At 41.5% G+C, this 24970-nt stretch overlaps 1 protein-coding gene across 1 annotated transcript; it reads right to left on the bottom strand.

Moving 5' to 3' along the window:
- Window positions 1–236: 236 nt before the first annotated feature.
- Window positions 237–6324, bottom strand: LOC147899580 (uncharacterized). Its single transcript, XM_087377965.1, has 2 exons — window positions 2578–6324; window positions 237–714 (listed from the first exon to the last, which is right to left on the bottom strand). Exons 1-2 carry the CDS (start codon window positions 5570–5572, stop codon window positions 323–325), a joined length of 3387 nt encoding a protein of 1128 aa, XP_087234091.1. The 5' UTR covers window positions 5573–6324; the 3' UTR covers window positions 237–322.
- Window positions 6325–24970: the final 18646 nt, after the last annotated feature.

The following is a 24970-nucleotide window of genomic DNA, read 5'->3' as shown; positions in this document are numbered from 1 at the left end:
ACGTGATTGATTTGAACATCATGGCATAGAGGAGGTTGGTTACCATTGTCATTGTAGACATCTATATATCGTAAAGGTATCAGAACCTCTCTCTAGTGCATTGGATTCATAAGCAAAAAGGCTACTTTGCAAGACGGTGGTGGGGAGAGAGAGAGAGAGAGAGAGAGAGAGAGAGAGAGAGAGAGAGAGAGAGAGAGAGAGAGAGTTCAATGCTGAATGTGCACATACTTGCTCAACAAAGCTTCCCAAAAAAATAACCACATTGGGTGCTCTATGTTACAAAGGAAAAACAATGAGGAAGTATTTTACAAATGTATTTTGCTTACGAGAGGCCTTCCTCTTCCAATGTCAATGTATGCAATAGCCTATTTTCTATGCTTCGTCCAACCTCCCCCTCTTTCCTTGCTCCAACAAGCATGTGAACAACCTCACGCATTGAAGGCCTTGCTAGTGGTAAGACGCTTGTGCATAAAAGAGAAACCTTCAAAACTGTCACCATCTCTGCCAAGCTACAATTGTTCGACAAATCTAACCTTGAGTCTAGAATTTGGTTAAGCTCTTTTTTTAAAGCAATGGAGCTTTTCACCCAAGTAACAAGATCTCCCCCTTGATCTATAGATTGAACTGGTAATCGCCCTGTAAGAAGCTCCATCAAGACAACTCCAAAACTGTAGACATCACATTTGCTTGTAATCTTCATGGTGTATGCATACTCTGCAAAACATGGAAAGGTAGAGGTGATTCAAAGCTTAGCCATAATTGAAGAACATAAAATTAATTGGCTAAAACATAAACACATTTTCAACCCGTATAGTAAAGGTTTAAAAGACCAACATCCAAGGGAGACCAAATACATTGTGTAGGCACCATAGGCTAATTCTAAATAATCTAAAAGAAATAAAAAGAATAAAAAGTTTTCGCTTTCAAGATATCCCAAGGTTGTCCCTACCATCGTCACCACTTGCAATGATTACTTTTGAACCCAACAAGAAAACTAAAACTTATAACTAAAAGGAAGTGGAAGATAATGCACTAGGTGATAAGGGCCTATTGAAAAGGAGGCAAATATTCTTTTGGAGTGTACTCAAGATTGATGTATCAAGCATTTCTTTAAGTGATAATGATATTAGAAAGGTACTTGGCATAAAGGAAAGGAGAACATGAATTTAAATACATATTAGAGAGCGAGGAAAGCAAGGAGTAGTAAAGAGAAAGAAGAAAAGTGTGTGAACGAAATGAGTTCTATGGGCATGGAACATGTGCCTTTTGTGTAGGAAGCACTACTAAGTAGCATGACTCCAAGAACTTGAGTATCAAAAGCACCTTCACCACATATGATTGTGAGTCCTAAGTCTCTCAAGTCTCTAACAATTTTCAAGGATTTGTAAGGATGAAATCATCTCATGAGTTTCTATGTGGAGCCTCCTACCTTTCTCCTCTCATTCTCAGAGTGTACCTTGCCCTCAATCACACATCTAAGGAATCCTTAAAAGATGCAATGATGATCTAATGAGCCAAAGTAAATGCGGAGCCCTTACCTTTTCCATTTTATTCTCTAGAGTCTTTTTAACAACCATAATCTCTCCCTCTCTCTCTCTGTCTCTCTCTCTCTCTCTAATGAGCTCGAGCCAATGTGGAGCCCTTACCTTTTCCATTTCATTCTCCCTCCCTCCCTCCCTCCCTCTCTCTCTCTCTCTCTCTCTCTCCCTCTCTAATGAGCCCGAGCCAATGTGGCGCCCTTACCTTTTCTATTTCATTCGCGCTCCCTCCCTCCCTGCCTCTCTCTCTCTCTCCCCCGAGCCAATGTGGAGCCCTTACCTTTTCCATTTCCTTCTCCCTCCCCCCTGCCCCCCCCCCCCCCCTCTCTCTCTCTCCCTCTCTTCCTCCCCCCCAAACTACCATTTCCCCAAGCCTCTCTCTTTGACATTGCTACCCTTTCCATTGACGTTTGCCCTTTCCATTGACGTTTGAAGCTTCTGTGATTGCTATCACAAGCATGCCATAAAATACGATTCTTTCTTAGATCACAAGCATGCCACGACTATTATTAAAAGGACGAGGAGGAAAAAGGTAATGAGAAGGACGCAAGGACACGTGGAGACACACTTTGAGAGAGAGAGAGAGAGAGAGAGAGAGAGAGAGAGAGCTCTTTCACTTCACAACACATAGCCAAGGCTAAGGGATTGAACCCCCAATAGAGTCCACTAACGCAAAGAGAGATGAGGAGCACGAGAAGAAATGCAGCCAACAGATCTCCATCTCGCTGATTCTTGGTTAAGATTTAGAGTAGCCATGCTCTGTGGTGCCACTTTTGTCAATGCCAGCCTAGAAGAGCAAAAGGACTCTTAGACACTCGTGGTAGGAAGCGCAGTCAGGGTTTCCAGCTGCAGGAAGCTACTGAAAAGCATTCTCAAATCATGCAAGAAATCAATAGTGCAGCAGTAATGGTCTAACGAATTTTATCTATGATTTGTACCTTCAACAGCCATAGAGAAGAAGAAGAAGAAGAAGAAGAAGAAGAAGAAATTCTACAGCACAGTGCAGAGCCAAGGGAGAATAGCAGGAACTTAGACTTACCAGGAGCAATGTAGCCATAGGAGCCAGCTATGGCGGACATAGATTTGGAGAAGGGCACGTCGATGAGCTTCGCCAGCCCAAAATCACCAACATGAGCCTTGAACTTCTCGTCCAGCAGGATGTTGTTGCACTTGATGTCTCTGTGCACAATCTGCGGTTTGCAATCGTGATGCAAATACGCCAGCCCCTCTGCTGCTCCCACTGCAATCTCATACCTCCTTCCCCAATCCAATCCTCTTCCCTCCGGCTTGTGTAGATGCTCCCCCAAACTCCCTTCCGACATGTAATCATACAACAGTAGATTTGCTTCCTGATGATAGCAGAATCCATGGAGCTTCACTATATTCCCATGCCTTATCCTCCCCAGTGTCCTTATCTCTGCATCAAAACTGTTATCCATCGTTGATCCCTCCCTCTGTGATGCCAACCTCTTCACCGCCATCACCCTCCCTGACGGTAGCTTCGCCTTGTACACCGTCCCGCATGCTCCCCTCCCAATCACGCAGCTCTCCGAGAAGTAGTCCGTGGCTTCCAGTATGTCCTGGAAGTCGAATCCCAGTGATGGGGGGAAGTAGGATTCTTCCATACTGTGCTCTGGATCCAATTCCACCAAAGCCTTTGCTGATTTCCGGCACAAACAGCAAGCCACCACGATGATGACTAACACAGCTCCACCCACCACACCCGCTACGATCCCCACGATGGTTTGTGCGGGAGTTACATAAGTCCCTTCCAGCACATCGGACTGAGGAGCCAAGCTGTTACCATCGCAAGATACAGGAAGAGAACCGCCACACAGGCCAGCGTTTCCAATGAAATTACTCACTGACATATTTGCAAAAAAGGGCGTGCTTGGTATTGGCCCCGTCAGATGATTATACGAAACATTGAACACGATCAGACCTGTGGAATCTGCAAAAGACTGCGGTATCTCCCCGGATAACTGGTTATTGTCCAGATACAAATAATTCAATAAAGGAAGCTCCCCAAGTTGTTCTGGGATTCCACCAGCAAGCTTGTTGCTTCTAAGACTGAGGGAAATTTGCAGGCTAGAAATATTGCCTAGCTCAGGCGGAATCACACCATCCAAAGAGTTTCCTCCCAATTGTAGCTCCAAAAGGTGCTCCAATTTGCCAAGAGTGCTGGGAATTGAGCCCGTTAATCGATTATCTGAAAGGATGAGGTTCTCCAGCAAAGACAACTCAGAAAGCTCTGGCGGCAGGGAGCCCGTCAGAGAGTTATCGCTTAAATCAAGCCGCAGAAGGTTTGTGCATTTGGCAAGCTCCACCGGAATGCTTCCGTTCAGAAAATTTCCTGAAGCCTCGAAGTACCCCAATTGCGAAAGATTTCCAAGCTCGCGGGGCACCTGCCCAGAGAGAAGATTTCCGGAAATCAATAAATTCTGGAGGTTCCTAAGGCTCCCCAAATCTGGCGGAATACTCCCCACAAACCGATTGTTGGATAGGTCGAGGAAGCTTAGTGCGGTCAACTTACTGAGCTCCAAAGGAATCGTGCCGGAATGCCCATTTTGCCGGAGATCCAGAAAAGAAAGGGAGCGACAATTTTTCACTCCATCAGGAATGCCTCCTGTCAATATGTTATATCCCAAGCTCAATCGGATGAGTTGCCCATTCTTGCAGACTTCTGCCGGCAAACTTCCGGTAAGATTATTGACGGAGGCATCAAAAACAGTCAAATTACTGTAGTACCCCAACAAAGGAGGGATGGTGCCTGTTAAGTTGTTGTAACCAAGCCGGAGATTTCCGATGTTTGGGAGGGATTGCAGTTGCAGAGGAATACTGCCGGTGAGCTGGTTGAGGGAGAGGTCCATATCTTGGATATTGGTGAGGCCGCCTACCTGAGGAGGGATAGATCCTGTTAGCTTGTTCTCAAACAAGTGTAGAAGAGTCATCGCTTGCAAATGGCCTAGCTGGATCGGAATGTCTCCCGTCAGTTGATTTATCGAGAAATCCAACTCCAAAACTGATGTGCAATTGCCAATCTGCCATGGAATGCTGCCGTTCAAGCTGTTTCTGTACAAGTAGAAAAATTGCATATTTTGTAGCTTGCCTAGCTCCGGTGGGATTTGCCCTGTCAAGCCAGTCTCGTACAAAGCCAAAGTTACCAGATTGCTTAAGTTTCCAAGCTGAGGAGGAATGCTTCCCGATAGCTGATTCTTCCACAGCGCTAAACTGGTGAGATTCGTCAAATCGCCAAGCTCTGCCGGGATCGTTCCTTGAAGCTGGTTCTGCGTCAAGCCCAGTACTTCCAAACTCTCACAACCTCTCAATTCTGGCGGAATAGCACCTGTGAGTTCGTTTGCTCCGAGTCGAAGAAGACGAAGTTTCTTCAGATTGCCCAAAGTCGGAGGGATTGACCCCGTCAAATTGTTGCTGAAAATTGAGAGCTGCCGCAGAGAACTAACGTTTCCTAACTCTTCCGGAATGCTGCCATTCAAAAAATTGGCAAAGAGAGTGAGAATGCGAAGGTTTGGAAGACTGCCAAACTCACTTGGAATGATTCCGGAAAACGCGTTTATGCTGAGATCCAAAATCTCGAGGAGGGGAAGACTCCCTAGCTCGGCTGGAATCTGCCCGACGAAGCCATTGCCACTAAGGTCCAGAATTTGCAAGAGTTTACAGCTGCTGATCCCTTTAGGAATCTCCCCGGTGAGATTGTTTGACGTAAGATTGAGCGTCCTCAATTCTGTGAGCATTACGATGCTATTTGAGAGAGTTCCGATCAAGTTCATCATCGGAAGCTCCAAGGCTGAGACACGACCAGTAGCTGTACAGGAAATCCCCTGCCAATTGCACGGCGAGCTGTCTGTGGCATTCCAACCCTTCACCCGCCAATTGGCTTGCTGCAGGCTGCTCCTAAATTGCAGTAAAAATGTCCCGTCTTCCGAGAGAGAACTGGACAACTGAACAGCGTACACCAGCAACAAGATTGCAAACCACAGACCTGCAGATCTGTCAATCGGGGCTGCACACATCCTCGCGGCCGTTCCTCAAAGCTTTGCTTGGACGGCAGGGGCCTCTGCATCCCATGCACTGCTGATAGCCTGAATGGGCAGGATGCTCAAGACTCTCAAAGAAGAATTTCGTCGAGATGCTATTGCAGGCGACCAGAATCGAACCTTCTTGTGGCTGAGATCACCGACCGTCGCGCAAGAAAAAGAAGACGGCGTTGGAGAGTCGGAAGTGCGACCCTGGCAGGATGGAAGATGAGGTAAGAGACAGGGAGCTTGAAGAAGCCAAGAAACACATTCTCTCTCTCTCGCTCCCGTCCGATGTGTTGATTTTCAGTCATCCTCCTCGTAAGTAATTCTCTGTTGACGACGACGCTCTGTTGCTCTCTCCCACCTCCTTCACCGTGCTCGCTTCAACCTCCGTCATCTAGCTCGATAGCTACCAACCGAGCGCGCCCAAATTCAACCAGGCCCCCGCCTGATGCTTGTGGGGATGAAAGAGTAATCAATCATCGCACGACTCTTACTACGCTCTCGACAGAGCACTGTTGCAAGTTGCAACGTCTAAACACGGGCTTCCATAGCTTGTGTGTGTGTGTGTGTGTAGCTTCTTCTGGGCAGCTCCTATCTACTGGCACCTACCAGTCTCTCAATTACGCAGAGGTGTCACAAGACACCGATGACTGATCTGAACGAGCGGATGCAAAGCGACGGAAGGTGGAATCTGAGGGTGCTGCGGGTTCTGCTGCTGGTGTTTCGGGGTTGCGCATGCGGCTGTAAAATAATGGGGGCCAGGCTGCTGATTCTTCGTACGAGGAAGAAAATAGAAAGAAATAGAAGACAAGCGACGATTTCAGTGTGAAGATCTATATGCAACACATTCACATCAGTCTGTTGTTATGCCTTCGTCCTAATTACAACCATATTTACCACTTTGCTCCCCACTTCAGTCACTAGACCCCCCCCTTGTCTGGCCTCACTCCTTTCAGCTTCTTCCCCATCCCCTCCAATCCACTCCCTTGGAAAGGTAGGGCCATTCACTACCTCAGGGTTCACACAAGTCGAGGATAGGTTCCTAGTCCTACTTGGACCAATAGCTTGGACGGGCCCGAATGTGGAGGATAAGAAGTAGTGTCAGGTTGCACTAGGCCGCCCAACTCCTTGGCCACATAAAGGAAAAGGGTGGGATATGCATTGGTTGGGGTAATCATCTTTTAATTTAATGTAATAATGGGGTGGTGTGAACCACCTCCTCTCCTAAGAGCCATCCTCCTCTCCATTTTCTTCCTCCATGTCCGGGCACATTGTGTGAAGGCAACCTAATTGGGCCACACATGCAAGGAGGGGTTGCAAACGTACAAGGTAACAAACAACGCAAGCAATTGAGTGGATAGGCAAAATGCCCAATGCAGCTAGCACCAGGTGGCCAAACGAGTCTAACGAAAATCGTTGGACTCATCATTCACACACCCACATACGCTCAAGGCCACCACCACACCTTCTCTTTAGAAGAGGGAAGAACGTACTATGGATAAATACAAATATTTAATTGAACAAAATTGATGAACAAACTTAGGAAACTTTTCTATGGATGAATTCTTGGGTATATGCCTCTAGGGTAGGAGTTTCCTCCAAGGAGTGTAGCCATTTGAATAAAGTTTTGAGTCCATATTAGACTAGCTATGAACAAACTCAATCCATACATGATTCATTTTCCATTGTAAAGAGGTGGCTAAATAATATGGTAACATCATATGGCCTGCTCGGGTCCAAGAAGTTGATATTAGTGGAGGAACACAAATGGATACTCAAGACTGAAAGGCCGAGGAAGCTATGTAAGTTATCAAGGTAGCCTAGTCTACTCTTGAGCATAGCACAAGATGAATACTACAGATGAATATCCTACAAATTATGATGGAAAGGGGAGAAGGAAAGACGAGAAGGAGAAGGTAAAAGTGACTGTGCAATGGTTTTTGAGAGAGAGATGCTCCATCTACTAATTACAAAAACCCTATCGATTGAAAGAAGAGAGGTTGTGACTGTGATAATGATGATGATATGAAGGGAGACATTCCATATGACACTAGCAACGCTAATTTCGTGAGAAGAACCCATGCACACAACCGAAAATGCTTCGAGAAAGAAGCCTCCATAATGCGTCGATTTTTTCCACTAGAGAGTAAGAGGGCATTCTCACGTCTATCTTATTTATAGGAGGCTTCTACGCCAAAAAAATCTCATCGAAACAGGGGAACTAGGAGAAGAATTTTGAAGAGAGTTTGTTCCCTTCTCTCCAGCGCGATTGTCACGCTGTTGCGTATGTTTTTTAGAAGCTATTATTCGTCTAGAAGCTCTGAATCCTTCGTGTTGCGATTTTCAGGCCTAATATCAAGGAATGTAGAGATTTTAACGGGGACGTCATCCATCCCATCAAAAGTGGCAATTTTCTTATTGGAAGCCTTTTTTTGGCCTTTCAAGTTTCCATTATTTTCGGATGAAGGAAACTCTCTCGCGGGAATGCCCTCTAACACACGAATGGCTCTTTTTCACCAAAGCGGAATCGTAACTAAGCCCAGGCCAAAAAGGTCTATGGAAGGGGGCAGGGGGAGGCATGAGTGAAAATACGGATCCCACTTTTAAACTTCAAATCCTTGAAAAGGCTTCTAATAAGTTGCCACGTGGCGAGCGAGGTGGCCAGGATGGAAACAAGAAGCCACGAGTGACGTGAGCACGTGAAGAAGGGCTTTGACTGTTAAAGTCCCGATAAAAAAGGCACGAGCTTTTTGACCGGTTCTTGCATATCCACAAAAATGGCGTTGCCCAAAATGCGCAACAGGCTGGAACCTGCATGGCCGATAAATCTGTCACAAAACTTGAGCCCTCCGGCTATTCCGCCCCCGAATTGAATGATTCCCATTAAAATTTTATCAAACAATGCAGGGCGTCTACGTAAAAGTCTTGCATGAGAGTGAGGGCCCATGCCGCCTGTCCTCGTCATCCACGTGGCCGCGTAACGTCTCTCTCGTCGGTGGGAAGTGAGTCAAACGTCACAAGACGTGGGGCCCACCCGTCTGACGCGCTCGCCTTATTGGTACTTACAATGGATAGCTGGAGCCTAGACTGTTTTACTAAAGGTGAAAAGAACGTTTTAAGCTTAGTTTTTCACATTCTAATTTCTACCTAGACTACCTACCTTCCCTTGAAGTTCCCTTCCCTTCCCTTTTGACCTTTCTAGTCCACAATGTAGTAGAGGACAACTCGCGCTTATATATATATTTATCCCGCTCGACTTTTCAACACGACCTTTATCACTCTCACATTCAAATCACAAGTCGGAACACACTAGTCTGACCCCTAGGCCCTCTGGTTGTCGAGAGGGGTGAATGATAAAGGGAGGAAACAGAGGATAGTTTTTTGGGGCGTTAGAAATGAATCTCGGAAGTAATGGCATTCATGAGAGTTCAGTTAAGGTTGCTTGACCAGTGAAAAAAGAATGCACACTTAATGCCATTTTGTCAAGAAGGAAGAATGACGGAGGGGAGGGAAGGAGAGGGCAATGTTTATGGTAGGAACAAATCTTAACTAAAGTGGAATAATCTACCATATTCCATCTAAAGAAAATATCGTTGCAAGCAAGAGAGAGAGAGAACAATGGAGTGGCATCCTTGTTTTATAACATAACGAGCCTGCTCCACAAAAGGAACTTTGTTTTAAAAAGCAAACTTCCAAAATCACCTCAATAATTAAGTTTCCCTTAGTACCATCTCCTCATATTTTCCTGCATGTCATATGGCTACTATTTATATTTTTTATTTGCTTTTTACCTTTTGGATATTGGGAGGGAAGTGTCTTTTTTTAAAAAACATACAAAAGATGTCAGATGTATTAAGGGCATGGTCAGGCCCTAAAAAGACAGAATACAAAATTTGGTTGAGCAAAAGGGACTACACGCCCTCAGCCTACGCTACATGCAACAGAGGACACCCTAGGGAAAGATCTTAAACCTTACATCTTGTAGATTTCAAGCAAGGGAAAATCATTGCAATGAAGGGTAGCCTCTGTAACTGTCGCTATTCTTGGGTTTCCTTTATTGCTAATACATACGACATGTTTATTTAAAAAAACAAAAAAAATTATATCGCTATTCTCGGGTTTCATTCACGTGTCATTTACCTCTAATGTCCCATAATATAACATGACTACTGCCCTCTCAACTTTGGCTCAAGACATTTTTGGAATTTCCCACAACCACCTTGTGATTCTCGATTCAATTTGTTGGTGACAACAACCTTGTGACTTTCATCCCCCTTGAATCACCTTACAATTGGATTTCCAAAAAGGCTCGCAAGCTGTGAATGTAAATATCGGGAGTTATCTCTAACCATTGCCTCTTTTCTTTACATCATTATCCCACATTTTAAAGGCTTTGCATTGATTAAGAATAAGAAAATGATGTAGAAATAAATATAGCTCTTCTAGAAAAATTGACCTTGAACATTATACTGATGCAAACTAGTAGCATAGTAAACTTACAATTGATTTCTCATGGTACACTTTATGCATGCACTCTAACACACAAAATGATACACAAACAACTTTCTTTGCATGCTCCCCCTATGAATTGACACGTGCTTCAAAAGACAGATGTCATTTACATGGTTTTACAAGTGCTTAGATTTGCTCATAGCTAATGATGTTGTTAAGTGAAACTTAAAAAAGACATATATTAGATCAAGAAATGATGCCACCCCTTTCTGCTTACCTTCTTCAAAACCTCTAACCAAGTGTAGTTTAAAGGTTAGCACTCCTATTTCTTATGTAGGGCTATATCATGAACATTAGGTGGGCTATTTTTAAAAAGTATGTTGGACATGAGGTGGCAATTTATGTTTCACAAGAAGAATTTTTAACTCAGCAAAAAAATTAGGAAACGCCTAGAGATTTTCAACTTCCATTTCATGTGAAAATTTGGATGTAGGCCAACATACTTTGGGAGTTTGCACAATAATTTTTTAAGCATAAGAAGGCCTCTCAATGCATTCAAAATGTAATTACATGTAGCAAGGCAAATATTGAAAGACTTGAGGCTTTCCTTGATAGATGTACACACAATGCACAAAAATGGCATGGTAGACTTGAGCATAATGGATCATTATAATAGTTGATCCCTTTTAACTAGGGAATTTGTTTAAACAAAAACAAAGAGCAAATTGCTAATACACGATTTGGAAGGCATACAACAACCTAGTGTGCATATCTATAGGTAGAGCCCTACATACATGATGGCTCTTCATACACTAAAGAAGGATATATACTAGACTTTTGAACAACGAGACAAGTTTTTGCATTGAAGAAAATACACTTGTTTCTCTCGTTACTACATTTTAGATTGTAAGGCACTCATTATGTATAATTACCAAAGTAGATTTCAAGAAAGTAAATAAGGAGTTTGAGGATAAAGGGGATATTACATTTCTTATCTAATATGTACAAGCTTTAGAAAATGTTTAATTTTATTATACAAGGTTTAGAGGCAAGAGTTCTTATATGGTTAGAGATATAGGCTTTTCAAATTCTGCAAGGGGCTACCCACGAGAAGGCATTAAAAATTATGTAAACAAATAGCACATGCAATGATCAACCTTGTTAAGCAAAAGTAAAATCATTTTTTAGAATAATAGCTCCATATTCTATATACTTGTAGAAGATAGAGGAAAGGAGTGAGAATATACTATTATTGCTACCCTAGATTCCATATACTTGTCGAATATAGAGGAAGAAAGTGATTGAGCATTTACATATAACGATTTTAACAATGCCATAGGCTGGATCATTTGGGCAAAAGCATGTTTGTAAATTTTACAAAAATGCTATTCATTATATTTTTCAAGATTATAGCTAGTCATACTAGCAAGTATGTAAAGCTTTAAAATTCATACACATAAGTTTAGATGATCTTGCTGACAAGAGAGCAAAACCTATGTGGCAACCCGGTCTCAGACCCAGTAGGTGAATAGGTAGCTAATTGATAAGCATCTAATAGGATCGATAAGTAGCCAAAAACCCAAGTAGGTTGTAGGTGTACAAGTGATAGGCATCCAAAACCCCTATGTATGTTGCCTCCAAAAATGCCAACTCAATAGCAGTAATAACTCTAGGGCTACCAATAGTAGTAGTAATAGGGACAATACTAGTCCCCATTTCTTATACAAGGTCTTGAAGTAGTGTCCTTCTCATGCATTAGTGGGCCACCTTAATCTCATATATTTTTCATGGCTAAGACATAATTAATACTCCATGATATAAGACATTCAAATCGTATGAAAATTCATAATGAATTCCTCAAAGTATAGGTGTAGATTGTGAATAATATGTCAATAAGGTGATTGATTATTGTGGACGTGCTTATAGATACGTTTCTCTTCCAAGTAGTCCTTCTATAAAAAGTAGCATGGCATAAGCCTAAAGAATTATAAAATGAATGGCATTCTTTAATTACTTGGGAAACCAATACAATCCCTTTATTTTTAAATAAAATGGCCAATGACAAGATTGATACACATCAACCCACCAAATGTTCATGGGAAAATATCAAATTGCTTCTTTTTAACATATTCTTTTGCAAATATCACTCTATTTATATTATGTAACATGGATTTTTGACACACCATTGTTCCTACTAAAGTTTCACACAACGAACACAACAAGATATTGTGACGCATGCATGAGGAGGATAGAGAACATAGCCACTAATACATTGCTTCAATTTTATATGGTGAATTCAATGAGTGTAGAAAAAGTTCTCTTAATATATATAATAAAGAAGGATGAAAATATAAGTCCTTTGAATTACTAACATATATGATCAATGCTTCTATTACAAGTACCAATGAGCATAGAAAATGTTCTCTTAGCATATGAAATAAAGGATGATGGAAATGCAAGTACTTTCTATTTCAAACCTATATATTTAATGTTGATATATTTAAACTAAAATGAAACCTTATATATTAATGTTATTATATGTAAAATAAAAGGAAAACCTAATAACTTTCATGGAACATACCCAAAACTCAAAAATAACATTTGCATGGCTTGAAATAGATATCATTATATTAGTTATTTGGGAGTTTGTGATTCAAATTTAGAATCATCCTCGTATTATCTATATTAGAGGATGGAACAAGGAGGTATTCAGTACATAAATTGGGATACTCTAATGATAAAATTGTAAAGGTGCAATTTGGGAAAAATATTTCTATAAAGTGATTTAGTATTGTGGACGTTCTTATAGATATGTTTCTCTTCCAAAAAGTTATTCTATAGAAAGTAGCATGGCGTAACCCTAAATAATAACTCAAAGAATAATAAATTAAGCAGCATCTTTCAAGTACTTGACAATCTCTTTATTTTAAAAATGAAATGCCAATGACAAGATGGATACACATCAACACACCAATTTTTATGGAAAACATCAAATTGCTTCTTTTAGCTCGTTATAACATAGTATTTTAAAAATTACTCTATTTTTATTTTGCACTGTGGATTTTGGACAATAACATTCTTCTTATTGAAAGCGCATGCAATGGACACAACGAGATATTGCGATGTGTGTGAGGGGGGGGATGTGTGTGAGGAGGAAAGATTACATAGACATTGATACATGTATGTAAATTTATTATGGTGAATCAAATGAGCATAGAAAATGTTCTCTTAACACATGAAATAAAGATTGATGAAATTATAAGTAATTTTTATTACTAACATATATGACTAATGCTTCTATTACAAGTACCAATGAGCATAGAAAATGTTCTCTTAGCATATGAAATAAAGAATTATAAAAATAGAACTACGTTCTATTACAAACTTCTATAGTTGATGTTATTATATTTAAGCGAACGGGAAAACCTGATAACTTTCACAAAGCATAACAAAAACTCAAAATCTCTCCTAAAAATTTCACTTTTCATGCTCAAGAATTCTAAAGCACTAATATGAGCATACAATAAGGTACACACAATAAGAAATTCGTATCTTTTAGTTATTTACATCTCATTTTTGACAATAAGGAGAGCACAAATTTTCATGTACCAATGATATGTTTTTCCAACACCACTATGACTATACTTCAAGGCATAACGATGATGTAGGTAGATATCGCATATCCAGTACTTCGAATTCACTCGTTATTATCAAGAACTATATACATGTTTGACCAATGATTCGTGTTGTTGGAAGTCCATTTTCATGTTGCACCTGAATACAATTTGAGGGTCAACCTTGATCCTTTTTCCCCATGGAGGTGTCTAGTGGCCCCCTTTGTTGTTGTGTGGCTTTGACAAAGAAGAGTTGTTGGGGTAGCTATTGATGGCACCTTCTTGATTTTGCATTATGAAAGAACTCAAGCGTATCTAACTGTTTGGATCTTTATTGGCATGCTAATAGTGAGGATCATTGCAGATGGAACGCTTATCATTCATTTGGGAAAGGACTTGTTGACCTTGATTTGAGGTTCGAAAGAAGTCTAAATGAGTGAAATTTAGAGGGAGAAAACCCATTGTTATAGACATAGATATTCATATGATGACTTTTCCAAATCAAGGATACAATTCCAAAGAGGATTAACCATTGTTCCAACACGTTTCATTCACATTTAGGTTCGTTGGAAGTCTGCTTTGCAAGGTGACAAGGGTCACCTGATGGACTTCTAGCTTATGGTATGGCATTTGATCCATGCTACAGTGCTTAGAGGTTTGTGGGAGCACATAAATTCGTTGATTTTCCTCAAAGTCCCTATGCCAATTGATTTTCATTTGAGTTTGAAGAGAGTCTTTAATGCTCTTTTTTATGACAGGCAACCTAGAGGCATGTTTTGGCTTTGTGAGCTCTCATTAAGACACGTGTCACAACCTTGGGCATTGATCTTCCAATAATCTAATCACCTGCATTATGCTTTATTTTTTACACTGGATTGGTTTTTTGTGTTGCTGTGTTTGTGGTTTTGGCTTTTGGAAATTTTGGTTATGGTGGGAATGTGTGAGAGAGATGACGTTTATTGAGCTCTTTGGCTATGGTGGACTCCTCTGCCTTTGCCTATTCACTCCATGGCTATGAGTACCCTTCCAGATCCTTCCCCAGCATGGAGCAGCCCCTCCGTTGCCTCCTCCACCACTTGAATAGCCTCCCTTGCCCTTGATTTTACTATGATATGCCTGTTAGCCACATTGTACCTTCTTGTTCCCCCAGTTCGTTTACTATGATAACTAGAGGGATGCTCGGCAATGCCAGTATTGGAAGTGTGGGATTAGGTGACAAGCGGTATTTAATCCAATGATCAATGTTGAAGAATTCATGAGTAAGATCTGCAAACTCTTTCCAGAGTTATATCATAGCTAGACCTGGAGAGATAATAAATCAACCTTTATGGAATTGTCTAAACTAGCATTACTTTGAATTGCTTGCATAGAGATGCTTGAAGCCCATAAAATTTGGGAATCATCATCGAAATGAACAATGTTCTTGACAATGCTGAATGGCTTCCTAGATGCATCCTAGAGTTTTCAGAATAGCTTCACACAGGGGGAACTGATCCTTTGCAAACCTTGGTGCTATTCATTTTGCGAGACAATAGCATGATTGTAGGAGAGGATGTTGAGAGATCAAGCTCAACATCACGTGATTACATGTGCATAGCACTAACACATATAGAGTGCTATAAAGGAAAGGGTTAGATCCCCTAATCCTAACCCTAAATGGGTTTGTATATATTCTACATTTTCAACTAAATCTAGTGTACAGTTAGTCATTTGTGGTGTGCTCTCTAGCTGTGCCCTCTCTCCTCATCTCCACTATTCTCCTCTCCCCTCTTCATATTTTGTCATGGTATTAGAGCTCCCTTGCCTTCTGTTGAGGCACTACGATCCGTATGCGAGAGTGTGAGAGAGTGTGATTGATCGAGAGATTGAGAGATTCTTGAGTGTTCTCTTCCGAAGAGAACTCCGCTTTATTGAGAGAAATTTCTGTCCATTTTCCTTGAGAGAATTCCATTCATTAGATTTCTTCTTAGTGCATGATTTTATTGTGTGTGAGAGAGATTCCTTGTGTTCTTTCCGTCAATGAGAGTTCATTGATAGAGAGATTTCTTCTTTCTGAGGGAAAGAGAGACATCTTCTATCACAAAAATAGAAGCAAACTATCTTCAAATTCATATCCTATTCTAAAGCCTCGACTCTACAAGCCCCCTCTAAGTCAAAGCTCAACCGAAGGACCTAACATTGCATCAACAAGGCGAGTAGTTTTCAATAGAGCTTGCAGCTCTTGTCTACCACAGTCAACTACGGCCTCCTAGAGCAAGAGGCGGCTCCTACAACATCCACAACAATAGCGAGCTCCATGTAATCTAGAAGGACTCTGTTAAGGCCGAGTCTCTATTATGGAAGGAGCTCACGGGCTCCCTTGACACATAGCCAATGCCACCCATGACCATAGGCTCGCAACTCTTGCCATCTAAAGCTTCAATGACCATCATTGCGCCATCTCAAGAAAAGTCTCTATGGCTTAAAGCAAGCACCCAAAAGTTGGTACAGCAAATCGACAAGTATTTTGTTGATCTAGGATACATGAAGTCCAATGCAGATCATACTCTCTACTACAAAGTTCAAGGGGAAGACATTACTATTGCACTTTTGTATGTATATGATCTGATTGTGATCAGAAGCAAGGATAGCTTCATCAAGAAATTGAAACAAGAATTATCTACTCTACAGAGTTTGACATGAAAGATCTTGGACTTATGCACTATTGTCTCGGTATTGAGTTCTGGAGATATTGACACAACACCTTTATGAGTCAGCTGAAATATGTTGATAGTCTTCTGAAGTTTCATATGGCAAATTGCAATATTGCAGCCACTCCCATGGAACATAGTTTGAAACTTACAAAAGATTCAGAAAAGCCTACAGTCAATGACAGGTACTATAGGCAGCTCATCGGATCTCTTATATATCTGACTATCACATGGCTAAATATTTTTTATGTAGTAAGCTCACTAGCACAGTTTATGGCAAATCCAAAGCAGTCTCACTAGAATGTAGCCAAGAGAGTCTTGATATACATCAGAGGTACAAGACAGTTTGGAATAGAATACAGAGGAAGTCATCCAAGAATGCATGGATACTGTGACACAACTATGCCGGAGATCATAAGACCGGGAGATCCACACAGGGATATGCATTTTTCCTTGGTCGAGGTGCTATATCATGGTTGTCAAATAAACGTCTTCGATTGAAGTAGAATATAGAGCACTCACTACAGGTGCATGTGAGGCTATATGGCTCAAAAGACTATTGTCAGAAATAGATTACTTTGATGAATCAAACCCAACAATAATATACTGTGATAATCAATCGGCTCAAGCATTGGCCAAGAATCTAGTATATCACTCTAGGACAAAGCACATTGATGTCAGAGAGCACTTCATCAAAGAAAGAGTGTTAGTGACATCACACTACAGCATTGTGATAGCAAAGAGAATGTTGCAGACATCTTTACCAAACCACTCGGTAAAGATCTTTTCGAGAAACACCCACAAGCTTTTGGTTTGACACAGAGGAAGGACATTCCCATTAAAGGGATGTGATGGAATGTAATGCTTAATCCTTCTTCCATTCCTAGAATTATCATCTTTAGGGAAGGCCTACTTCATGATGTTGATCTTGAGGGAAGGTGTGGAGAGACCATGCTCAACATCATGTGATTACATGTGCATAGCACTAACACATATAGAGTGCTATAAAGGAAAGGGTTAGATTCCCTAACCCTAACCCTAAATGGGTTTGTATATATTCTACAATTTCAACTAAATCTAGTGTACAGTTAGTCATTTGTGGTGTGCTCTCTAGCTGTGCCCTCTCTCCTCATCTCCACTCTTCTCCTCTCCCCTCTTCATATTTTGTGAGAGGAGTCATTCCCTTCAACATAGACAAAACCAATTGTATGCACTTTGCAACCCAATGCCAAGAGATTGGGCGTCAACAACAATAACTTAAAAAGTCAGCAATAAATTGACCCCAAAAAGGGTTCCTTCTCGTAAGGTCTTTTTTGGGTTTAATAGCAAACGTATCCTCCAAGTTTTGGCTTTGAATCCAATGATCCACCTATTAATTTATATTTGAAGTATTGATAAAAGATAGGTTTTGCAAATGCCAGATTTGAATTTTAACATCCTCATGTGCTTTACTCATTTTCTATTTATGGGCATAGGTTAACATGAGAATCATTAGAAATATTTGGGCTTTACGGCCAATATGCAAAAATACAACAACTACTAACATCCAGGTAATATGCCAGTATCTTATCCATTCGTGATACTTATTCTCAATGATTATATTCTTAGTGTTTATATTCTTAGTGCACGAGGAAGGGCACGTTCCCTTGGGTTATTACTCTTTCGAAACAAACTGTGCCGCCTCTCCACCCACACTATGTGTAGTTATAATAATTATATATTATATAATATCATACAAATACTTTCAATTGCTCATCCGTTAAAAATTGCTTGTTTTCAATCCAAATTCTTACAACATTCCTCTCTTTTGATGCATGTTCTCAATGGGAGGGGGCAAGGAAAGCGAAGCTAGATGCAAGATTGAAAGATATCAACACCTTTATTCATATGATTGTAGTCCATGAGAAAATATTCTATAGACTCAAATGAGGATCAATTATGAGCTCTTGTGAGCGTTGCTGCATGTGCATGTATGTGTGTAAATGTGTATGTATGCTTGCATACATGTGTGCCTACATATGCATGCATGCATGTCTAGGTGCCTACATGTGCATGCATGCATGTATAGAGTTGTGTGTGCTGCTAAGGGGTGTGTGAGGTACATGTTTGAGTATATGAATCTGTGTGTGTGCATGCGTGCATGCATGCATGTGTGTGTGTGTGCGAGCGCACATGTGCACGTGTGCGTGCGCACATGCATGAAGGTTGGTGTTTGCACACGCACATATGCATGCATGCGTCGATACATTTGTGTGTGCCTATGTGTGTTCATGTGCGTACGAGTGTGCATGTGTGTGTATGCATGCATGTGAGCATATGTGTGTGTGTGTTATCTCATTTTTAGTTATATTTTTGATAGTAAGGAAAGCACAAATTTTCATGTACCAATGATTTGTTTTTCCAACATCACTACGACTATACCTCAAGGCAATAACAATGATGTAGGTAGATATCGCATATCCACTACTTTGAATTCACTCTTTATTATCAAGAACTATGTACGTGTTTGACCAATTATTCGTGTTGTTGGAAGTCCATTTCCATGTTGCGCCTAAAGACAATTTAAGGGTCAACCTTGATCCTTTTTCCCCATGGAGGTGTCTAGTGGCCCCCTTTGTTGTTGTGTGGCTTTGACAAGGAAGAGTTGTTGGGGTAGCTCTTGATGTCACCTTCTTGATTTTGCATTATGAAAGAACTCAAGCCTATCTAACTATTTGGATCTTTATTGTCATGCTAATAAGGATCATTGTGGATGGAATGCTTATCATTAATTTGGGAAAGGACTTGCTAACCTTGATTCGAGGTTGGAAAGAAGGCTTAACGAGTAAAATTTAGAGGAAAAACTCCCATTGTGATAGACATAGATATTCATATGATGACTTTTCCCATCAAGGATACAATTCCAAAGAGGATTAACCATTGTTCCAACACGTTTCTACATGTTCATGTGCATGTGCATGTGCATTAGCATGTACATGGCATTTGTGTGTGTGCACGTGCACATGCATGAATGTTGGTTTTTGCACACACACATGCACGCATGCGTCCATACATTTGTGTGTGCTTGTGTGTGTGCATGTGCATACGAGTGTGCATGTGTGTGTATGCATGCAAGCATCTATGTGTGTGGGCATGTGTGTGCATGGACATGCATGTGTCAAGCCGTGCATAATATGTCTCAATACCCAAGCTAAATGAAGGGTTTTTCTCTACTTTCTCTTGTCCATTGCATGTAGTGAAAGAAGAACCTAGGCAAACGCATGAAGGGCACCTTGGATTTCATCCTGACATATTCAATCAAGCACTATATTCAATAGGCATGAAGGGCACCTTGGATTGTTGAAGAAGTGAAAGGAAAGAATGAAGCTGAACATGAAATGAGAGAATGCTTGCTTGCTTGTGGAATGAAGAAAGGTGAGGTCCATATGTAGGCACCTCTACATGAGCCACCAAGCTCTACAATCATCTCCTCAATCAGCTCCTAGAATCTCTCAATCATCCTATGTGGCATCTACCACCACCTAACAATGCTTATGGGCACCTAACTGTGCCTCTAGCACACACACATAGAACCCAAGGTGTGCCTGGGGCATACACCTTGAGATATCCCCATCAAACCCCCCCTCAAGGGAATGCCTCAGGCTATGTCAAGGATACATCTAGTCACATAGTGTCTCAAGCCATCTCATGGTGGTCAAGGATAAATCTATGGCGAGGATCTCATGCTAGCAAGGGTTCCCAAGGGTGTGAAGTCAAAAAGGGATACATAAGACCTTCCAATGGTTATCTCCCCTGCATGTACATGCACACAATGTCTGCAAGAGGTACCATGGAGCAAAACACATACACATGGCCTACATCATATGGTGACCAATGGTGTTTACAAAGAACACAATAGTTTATTTCATTCATTTTGGAGGACTATCCAGGCAGAGTACCTTGACTCAACATAAAAGAGAGATCTGGAGCATATATGGAGATGGTTCAAAAAGCATAATCATCATAGGAGGCGTCATCTTGTGGAGGCACATCAACTGAAAGTAAATTGGCAGTTTCTGGTTTTGCAGTTGCTTCCTTTTTGGCCTTACAAAACTTTTCATGGTGATTGTTTTTGCCACAATATTTGCAAGGATTGATCTTGAAGCAATCTTTTGAGAGGTGATTAGTCTTCCCACAATGTTTGCAAGGTGAAAACTTGCCCATTTGAGTTTTTATGGCATAGGCTGTGTCATTGCCTCTCTGGAGTTCCTTGTGCCTTTCTTCTTCTTGATGGGTAGTAATAAGACCTTCAAGAGTAGGATTAGGAAGCTTTTTCAATGTGGTAACAACATGATCATAATCTTCAAGCATACTTTTGAGCAATACTGCCATTGCCACTAGCCATCTTCAATTCAAAGAAAGCAATCTTAAGTGACAATTTTGAGATGTGAGAGCTAGCACCAAAAATAATATCAAGCTTCTGCCAAGCTTTAGAAGGAGACTCCAAATCAGAAATGTGATGAATATAGTCATCTCCTAAGCCAAGAGCAATAATGCCCTAGGCTTTCTCCTCTCTAGCAAGATCTCGTGCCGAGTGTGTAGGAGCTGAGGATTCTCTAGCATTAGAGGCTGTTGAAGAAGAAGTTGAAGCAGGTTTGACAAGCCCCCAGAGGTTTTCCCTCATCAATGCAAACTTAACTTTCATCTGCCATGTGTGAAAGCCTTTACCATTGAACTTATCCATATTCAAGAAGGTAGCCATGAGAGGGTCTAACCCAAAATGGGCAGTGTCTACTCTCTTACAAGGCTAGAAAGAGTTAAAAAGCTTCAAAGTACAAGCATTTAGTGTAGCAAAGACTTGTAACCGAATTCCATACTAAAAATCATAATGGAAATGATACTTCAACTTGCATGCTTCATAGAGGTGGCTAAATGAAAGTATTCCAAGAAAATCCAGGCATAGCAACCTAAAGGAAAGTTATAGCCACAATTGTACTGATGCTATTCAACACTTTAAAACATTAGAAATGCTAAAGTAGCATCTAATGTAGCACCAAACTCACAACATTATCAAAACTGTACAAAACAGAGGCCTGATCTTGGAGGGCTTGTATCTCACTCTTCAAAGCAAAGAAAAGAGGGTTTTCTAGGTAGAAATAAAGCTAGTATACCAGAGAAGAGCCACTGAAGAAGAGAGGCGAAATGCCACATCACGTCACCATAGCAAGGAGCTTGAATGTCAATTGGTTTTTTGTCTGTTTCTCCCTCCCTGGTGGACCATTTTACTTCAAATCTGGACAGGGGCTAGCTCATGCTGTTGTGCAAGCGTGGCTCAGAGGAATTTTGGAATGGTTGCTCTAGCAAGTCATATTGCACAAAATAGCGTCAGGAAGAAGGTGGTTGTTGCGCGGGTTTGTGGGCACCATTGCCTAAACTAGAATCCACAATCACACGCTCATTCCTTCAAGAGTCAATATAGCCCTGACATATCACATAGTGTTTATGGCTCCATAGCTAACACTATCTACCTTGTTAGTCATTGAGGACAAGTATGAAGCAAAAGAAGAATGATAACTACGAGTATCTATGCAAAAGAAAACGAGTATGAAGCATCACACCTCACTGAGTTATGGCAAGCCAACATGGTTCCTTATAGTACCTTCCCACATTGTGTCCTGCTTTGTATATTTTGCAATACACTAGAGATACCCTAAGCTAATTAAATTCTCTCACCGTTAGCCAGCATTTCTACATTGCTCTCTCTTTTGGTGTAAACCATCAGCTCTACTTCAGAGTAGCATGGCGCTAAGCTACTCTTACAAGCTTCATTCCAAATCCGACTGCACCATTCTCATGCACAGACTCGTTTAGTAGCACTTGTTTTTTTCTTCTGAAGCAGCGAGTTTTGAAGCTTGTTGAATGACTTTTTGCCAATTCACAAAGGGAGCAAGTGGGAGTAGATGAAGTCGGGGGCTTCTCAATACATAGAGATCAATATATATTGTGCATAAGATAGATGATGCCGTATCTTGCTACAAATGGTATCATCTTCCTCGTAGGCCTGAGTCTATAATGTGACCTCCACGTTCAAATGTAAAGGTAGTGTTGTTTCATGACAAATAATTCCCTCGTAACCATTGTACTTATAATTTTTTAGAGTCCTCAAATGAGCTCTAAACCAACCTGTGTATGACTACAATACATGAGCTATAGAGTCCTCGAATGAGCTCTAGATGAACCTGTGCTTGAATTGAAGAGGTGATTAGTTCAGACAGTGAGCTAAACAGTCCATGCGTAAGAAAGTCATCTCCTCTTCTACTTAACCTTGTAAGTGCTTGAAGAAACAAGCAATCTCTCCCTCATAGTTCAACCCAAGAGCAAGACATAGGTCCATAATAACATGACCGGTATCATGAATGATATCACAACTACAGGGGAACTTCAGGTAGTTGGACCAGCCGCAAAGGTCACCGCGCCCTATTGAGCCCTTTGTGACCACTCTTTTGAGTCCTTCGTGAATGAATTTGTAGCTTACTACCAAAAAAAACTCTTCAAATATAGAGCAAAGCCCTTCATATCTTGACCTAGTTTGTGTTCTCAACACGTCACTGGGGCGGGAGTTTTTGAATCACTTGGCCAGTTTTCTTCGTGGCTAGCCACACGTACCATTGTATGCATAGAGAAGACACTATATTCTAAAGCAAACTCTATTTTTTGGTAGCATCAAGTCATATATTGAGAGCCATTGGTTTCATAACCGTAAGCAGAGTGATGGAAGAAATAATCGAGACTTAGTTTTTCCTCCATTAATCGTCTTGCACTATCTTGCAAGGGAACACTCCCATTCACTATTTCCTCTTGACTTTCCGGAGGCATCACATCTTAGATTGATGGCAGGTGTAAATTAGGTAAAGTGAAAGCATGGTAAGGCCAGATCCATGGTGAGGCTATTCTTCCCTTCCAACACAGAGACGGAAATACCCTTCCTCTGGAGGGTGAAGCTCATCACCTCTGGCGGGTCATAGAGAAAGCCATTCAACTTCCTCTATCATTTATTGGGTATGTTAGTTATTCCTACTTGAGCACACCCCTTTTTTTCTAAAATGCACATCATTCCTTCACAATAGTCTATTACCTCTAATCTCCTATAACACATATGTTAAGGCATGAACAACCTGCGAGGTTAGCGCAGATTCCAAGGGGCACAAATGGCCGCAACCTTTTAGTCAGTGGTTGCAACCACACACGTATATCCACGAGACCGAGTGTCTCTTGATCATTATGCATATTCACATATTTGGATGATACATTGTCTTCATTATTTTATCTCGCATACTCTGTGTTGCGTGTCTGTGAATATGCACATTTATCTTCTTTCCGTAGCGTCTTCAGCTTAGGGCATCACACATTGGTGACCACAATTAACTCAGAAGTTTCATATATGTGGGGTGTGCATCAAGCCCTATGGCACACCATTCGTGCCATAATTACCAGGAGGGATGGCATGCGACCATGATCAGAGGGTTTAGTGGTGGTTGACCATCAAGCTCTTGTTGTTCAGAAATGACAACTCAGCACTATGCTTGAGGACTTTTTGCGGTGAATACACGGCCCAACATGCTCGATTTGGTGATCCTCGTTTTGTGAGCGAGTTGGTTCATTAAGTTCGATTGGTTCATGTAGGCACTCATTGAATCGTAGTACTAACCCATGGCATGAATGTGAACGAGGTCGCAAGGACCTCCAGATCCACCAGTACCGACAACGAGACTACCCATTGGCCTAGATGGTCTCTCTCCACAGACAAAGAATTGCATGTGGAGAGGGATGTTCAACAGACTTGGCAAGATCCTATTGGTGGCATACTGGGACATGGTGGTGCCCAGTTTGAGCCAGAGCACCCCGTTGGAGAACGTGTAAGAGCCCTGTTCGTCACCGACTGCAATTTGAGTGCAGACGATGTGGTGTGTCCCTTTCCATGGGGCCGGCAGATGTTGAGCCATCTTCACCGACAACAGGTGGCATCTCATTGGTGGTTCGCGGTCTGTTCTTCACTCCACCAGTGGCGACAGTAATTGGGGGGGCAGTGCCACAGGTACCGATTTTCTCGATAGTTTCGACCAATCTAGTTGCAATGGCAGCAGCTAATGTGAAGTATACAAAGTTATAGGGGAAGACTTGTGATGATCCAAATGCCCACATTCGCCAATGTGATAAAATTTATGCTCTCAATGTGCCTGGTGTGATATCTAGTGCGGAAGGAGGTAGTCTTTGAGTCCACATTGGAGGCTAAAGTGTCACGTTGGTTGGTGGAGTATGCCTTAGACCACTTCCAAAATTATGATGAAATCAAGGTCGCTTTCCTGCGGCAGTTTGTAAGGAGAAAACAATTCCGCATATGTTGGAGGGGCTGATGATCTTGAGACAAGGTGATCAAGAAATGGAGGACTACACGTCTCATTATCGCCAACTTTTGCAAAGGGTCTGTGAGCGAAGACATTATTCTTCTACCTAGGTGAAGGTCACTGGAGGAATGAGTGCCCGGAGGCTCAAGAATGGGATCACCAAAAGCAAGAACGTCAGGAGATGGTGAGGAAGATGCCTAGCACATGTATGGTACAAATCGTGGATGACGACCCAACCATTGCACCAGA

The sequence above is a fragment of the Dipteris shenzhenensis genome, chromosome 8 (genome assembly GCF_047967505.1).
Source record: "Dipteris shenzhenensis isolate YYH24624 ecotype China chromosome 8, Dip_SZ_1.0, whole genome shotgun sequence".
Lineage (NCBI taxonomy): Eukaryota > Viridiplantae > Streptophyta > Polypodiopsida > Gleicheniales > Dipteridaceae > Dipteris > Dipteris shenzhenensis.
Note: the sequence above shows the minus strand (reverse complement) of the source record. Positions and strands in the feature narration are given on the sequence as shown.